Consider the following 5,483-nt stretch of genomic DNA (forward strand, 5'->3'; position numbering starts at 1 on the left):
ACTGAAAATTAGACTAAAATCGAGGATTCTAAAAGATGAGCCAAACACAAAAAAAAAAGTTTAATCATTACTTAGGCCTATTGATTTTATGCCTATAAAACACTCTTGGGTTCAAGTTCCTTTCTATGCATCTTTTTACAATTACTTAGGCCTATTGAGTCCTCTTTGTTCATTTTTCATCTTCTTAGTGTTTGTTGGAGCTATATAAGAAAATGGAAGATAAAAGTAGTTTAATACCTAGCTTTGCTCGAGGACTCAATGTTCTGTTGGTGGAATGTGATGAAGCTTCACTCATGGGCCTATCATCAATGCTTGAACAATATGCATTCAAGGGTAAATTGATGATGAAAAAATTAGATTGATGTTAATCATTAGCACTTTTAATTATGGTTAATTTTTAGTTTAGTATTTCTTTGATTAACTCTTTGTCATAAAAAAATCATTATAACTATTAGATTGCTTTTTAACTTAAGTACTTTTATTAGGATTCTCTCGTGTTAAAACATGAGCGATAATATTGTTGTCGGATTATTCAAATCTTGCCATAATTCATTAAAACGTGAGAGATAATATTCGAGTCGGTTTCTTGGGGAGCCAAGGTGGGGCTAATAGGGGAACTAGCCCCCCAAGTATTTTTTTTAGTTTTTTCACCCCAAAGTATTCTTTTTAGATTTTCTTACCCCAAATAAAACATTCTAGCTTTTTCTTTTTGCCTCCCCAACCATTTTAAATTATTTTCTCTAAATAGTTTTAGGAGGAAAAACAAATTGTAAACAAAATGGGGGAAGAGAAAATAAAAAAATGAAAATATTTGGAGAAAAGATTCGAAAGCATATACATGAGAATTTCTTAATCATAGAATTTACTCATGTTATTTGGCTTTCTATGAATCAAATCTAAATAAGAATTTTGCTAGATATACATACTTGGGTTACTTTGTTGTATTATTTAAAATTTCTTTTCATTATACATATACATATAATTTTATTTTAGAATAGATTCTTCATTCTTTGAATTATATTCGCATAGCGATCTCCATGCCTATGAAAATCTCCATAATTCTATACAATGTGCTACATATATATAGAAATGTTTATGTGTTGATCAAGATTGAGTCATTGGTATAAAATTTTAAGATTTAATATTTTTTTCTCTCCTTTTAGTTACTTGTATAGATCTAAAGATTTTTAGCATAGATCTTTAACTTTTAGAATTGTTTAAATGTTAAAGTTTATAAAATTCCGTTTGTTAAAAGATCTACGAACAGAATATTACACTCTCTTGCTAAGGCTACTAATTTTTTTTAATCGGGTTGTCGCCTGTCAGGAATAATTTTCTTCATTTTCTTGTGAATTTGTTGAATAACGTTGATGTTGATTTCAATTATATCAAAATTCCAGTTTAAATTTTAAAAATAAAAAATAAAAGAATTTTTTTTTTGAGTCAACTTTAATGGATAGAATTTAAATATCCGAGTTGGTATTTGTTAACAATTTAAATGTACTCCACATGTAATTTAATAAAAAAATTAAAATAATATACTTTTCTTGACCCGGAATTAATAATTTCCTTTTTCCCCTTTTCAGTTACGGCTACAGGATTAGCAAAGGATGGTTTATCAATGGTTGAAGAACAAAATAAGAGATTCAAACTTGTGATGGCTAATGCAAACATGCCAGATATGGACATTCTTGAATTCGTTCGCAAACTTTTCAAAATGAACACTGCTGTTATTCGTAAGCCGTCAACTAATTAACTTCTCATTCATATTCACTTAGCGAGTTTAATATTTTTCCAGCTACCGAACTATAATCTTTTTATTAAACGGATATCGAATAATAAAAAGTTATAAAATGGTTACCGTTCTGTAGGTTTTCTATAAAATGGTTACCGAATTATAAAAAGTTATAAAGCGGTTATTGGATTATAATTGTTTTGATGTGGACATTAGCTTACTGATGTGGATAAGTCAAAGATGTATAGTCAAGAATCAAGTCGGTAATCATTTTGTAAAAAGAAAAATTTGATAGCTATTGAGCAAAAAAGTACGAGTTGGTAGTCATATTGTTAAATTTTATAATCCGGCAATCATTTTGTCGAAAGTATGTAGTTTGATAACAGTTTTGTTATTTTTTAAAATTTAGTAACCGTTTTGTAAAAATGTTATAGTTGAGTATCCGCAAAAATAATTAACCCTTCACTTAGCAAAAATCATCATCGTTGGTAGCATAATTTTTATTCTTTGATACAGTGATGGCGTCAGGAACAAGTGTAAGTGCAGCTAGAGAAGCCCTAGCTGAAGGGGCATCATTTTTTCTTTTCAAACCGATTGCTGTCGACGATTTAAGAAATGTGTGGCAATTTGCATACACGAACGATATGGATCAAAACGAGAATTATGAATTTACTAATAATGTAGCAATCGCAGAAGATTCGCAATGTGGTAATAATCATAATGCTTTAATAGAAGTTGAAGTTGGGAAAGAAGACGGGGCTGAGTTCGAAAATAATAGAGATGTCGATGAAGGTTTAATTGCGGAAAATGGCGAAAAGAAAGGCGATGAGAAAACGAAGGGGATAATGGAGGAAAATGAAGAGGTAGAAAGAGGAAAAGGAGGTATTATCATATATGATAATAAGAATTTGTCGTGGAAGAAGAGAATGCTTGAGGAAGAATTAGGGCACAAAATTAGCTCGCTGCCACAAAACTGTCGAAATATTTGGAATTCTGAACTTCACCTCAAATTTACTGCTGCTATTAGTGCATTAGGCGACAAAAGTACGCGTTTTACAATTCATATATATTATGACGTATTAATATATCGTATGAACTATTCATCGTGACCGAATCTGATCAACAGGGGGCAGAACTAAAATATAAAGACGAGCGGTCATTTTGTGACTGCACTTGTGATTGAGCTAATGCACCGATCATTTAGCAAAAAAAGAAAACAAATTGATCTCTTTTAATATTCTTTCGATCCTTAGTTCTTAATTATTTTTATTCAGTCACAAACCATTTTTATATCTCTTATCATATTCATATTTTTACTTTTTTTGGTTCCGCAAATGGCAAATTAGGAAGGATTTCGACGCAAATTAAGTAAAAAGTTGTGACAAATTTGTGCTTGTGGATGCAGAGGCTCGGCCGAAATTGATTTTGGAATTGATGGATGTGCCTAATTTAACAAAGAGGCAAGTTGCCAGTCATCTCCAGGTAATGATTTCTACTATATGTTAAAATATTTATAATATTAGGGTTTGATTTTTGGTGGTAGTTTAAGAATACTAATTAATCAATAAATTTGATTGCAGAAGTACAAATCTCAAGTGCGGCGTATTTGTGAAATGGGCGATACCAATATTTCACCAACAGTATGTGATTCATCTGAGATGTACCTTAATCGAGTCCTTGGCGATCCACAAGGAAGCCAAACTTCTGAGTTTGGAAATATTCGAGGTAATGTGTCCCATTTGATTTATATTGGATTAATTGCAAATACATACATGAACTTTATCCTAATTTATAATTACAACATAAACTTTGAAACATGGCAATATTAATAACAAATTTTTATTTTTTGGCAAATTGGCACACCGACCAATCACGCAACAACACATGGCGGTATATTACAATGTCCACGTTAGTGTTTTTCGAGTTTAGTGTATTAATTTGTCAAAAGTGTAAAGTTGGTTACTAACATTACCAAATTTTAAAGTTTATGCTGCAATTGCAAATTAAGATAAAGTTCGTGTATGAATTTGAATCCATTTATATTCCTCTCGAAGTACTACGCCTAAAATAATTAAATATTTATTTTTTTTCAATTAAATTGAAAAAAAGTCTGCCTTATTATAACTTTACGATTAATATATTAAAAGTCTTTTTTATCTTTTGTTTGATCATTCGTATCAATATTAACTTATCTAGATAATCAATAACTGACCATTTTTTTTATTAAGATCGTGAGATCAACTCCTACAATAAATACTATTTTTTTTTTCCAATAATTAAAAAAAAACTAATCCTGATAGGTCCAACAAAAATTAATTTTTATAATAATACGATAATAAGGTTGTCTTTTCTTATTTTAATTTTTTATTAAGTTTTGTGGATTTTCTCATAATAAATAATGGCGGTTAATTTGACTGAGAAATTAGGCTCGATTGATTTAACCGAGTATTGAGTATAATAAGTGAAGTAAAATCGATCCTTCAAATCAAATTATAATTTACAAACATAAAACTGAAAATTTATAATTAGTATTAACAAAAGCGACAAATATTTAAATATTTCCAATATCATTCATATAAATTAACCTACATACATTAAGATGCAATGCATAAATCAAATCTCAACAATAATGTTCCAGGGATTCCATCTGCTGGAAGAATTCAAGAGGTGCTGAACTCTTTGCCAACAACAAAGTTCACCTCAGGCAACGTGCTCCCGTCCGGTGGACCCATCAATTTTCCGACCAACCTTATCGAAGGCAGCTCATCAAATAATGTCTCTGTGAATGTGAAAACTGATGCAATAAAGTTACCAAAAGGCTTTTACAAAGGATTAGAAAATGAATTGGCTGCCGTGACTTTTTCGAGCCATAATAAAAAAAATAACAACCCTGCTGCTGGTTCTGCTGCTCACTTGATCCAAAGAAACGTTTCAAATGATCAAGGGCAATTGGTTTCTCATAATATCAACCCTACTGCTGGTTCTGCTAACTTGATCCAAAGAAACGTTTCAAATTATCAAAACCAGTTGGTTTCTGATACTAACCCTACTGCTGGTTCTGCTGACTTGATCCAAAGAAACTTTTCAACTTATCAAAGCCAGTTGGTTTCTGATAATATCAACCCTACTGCTGGCTCTGCTGACTTGATCCAAAGAAACGTTTCAAGTTATCCAAGCCAGTTGGTTTCTGATAATACCAACCCTACTGCTGGCTCTGCTGACTTGATCCAAAGAAACGTTTCAAATGATCCAAGCCAGTTGGTCATTATTGATAATGTATGGAATATTTTGGAGAAAGAACAAGAAGTGGACGAGGGTATCAAAGATTTGGAAGGAGAAGCAAATGAAGATGATCTTGATCGATTCTGCGCCTATCTTGAGGATGAGATTGAGCTAGAGAGTTCACCATAACCATGCATGTGATGGAATGGAATATATTATATTCCAATGGGGTTATGGTTGCAACTTGTCTCAAAGTTGTCAATCACTGCAATAATAAGTCAACTACACAGAATTTAGATACTTTTCATGTTGAGATTGCTCTTTTATAGGGTATTCATTTTTTATTTTATTTTAATTTGGTAGTTTAGGTTAGGTTTTAATTGTTTGTTTTTATTTTTTGTGTTTGAACTTTGATTTTATTTCAGAAAGAAAATTTTGGTTTAATTTTATTTGTCCATTTAGCAACAATCATGCAGTAGATTTTACCATAATCTCTCTAACTGTTTGGCTTCATTGCCAAATTTTT

At 31.0% G+C, this 5,483-nt stretch overlaps 1 protein-coding gene across 1 annotated transcript; it reads left to right on the forward strand.

Moving 5' to 3' along the window:
• The first annotated feature begins 212 nt into the window (after nucleotides 1-212).
• Nucleotides 213-5,146, forward strand: LOC126672780 (two-component response regulator ARR12). The gene is made up of 6 exons (XM_050366732.1): nucleotides 213-333; nucleotides 1,587-1,736; nucleotides 2,252-2,779; nucleotides 3,141-3,217; nucleotides 3,316-3,460; nucleotides 4,374-5,146. Exons 1-6 carry the CDS (start codon nucleotides 213-215, stop codon nucleotides 5,144-5,146), a joined length of 1,794 nt encoding a protein of 597 aa, XP_050222689.1.
• Nucleotides 5,147-5,483: the final 337 nt, after the last annotated feature.

The sequence above is a fragment of the Mercurialis annua genome, linkage group LG3, assembly GCF_937616625.2.
Source record: "Mercurialis annua linkage group LG3, ddMerAnnu1.2, whole genome shotgun sequence".
In the NCBI taxonomy this organism is placed as follows: Eukaryota; Viridiplantae; Streptophyta; class Magnoliopsida; order Malpighiales; family Euphorbiaceae; genus Mercurialis; species Mercurialis annua.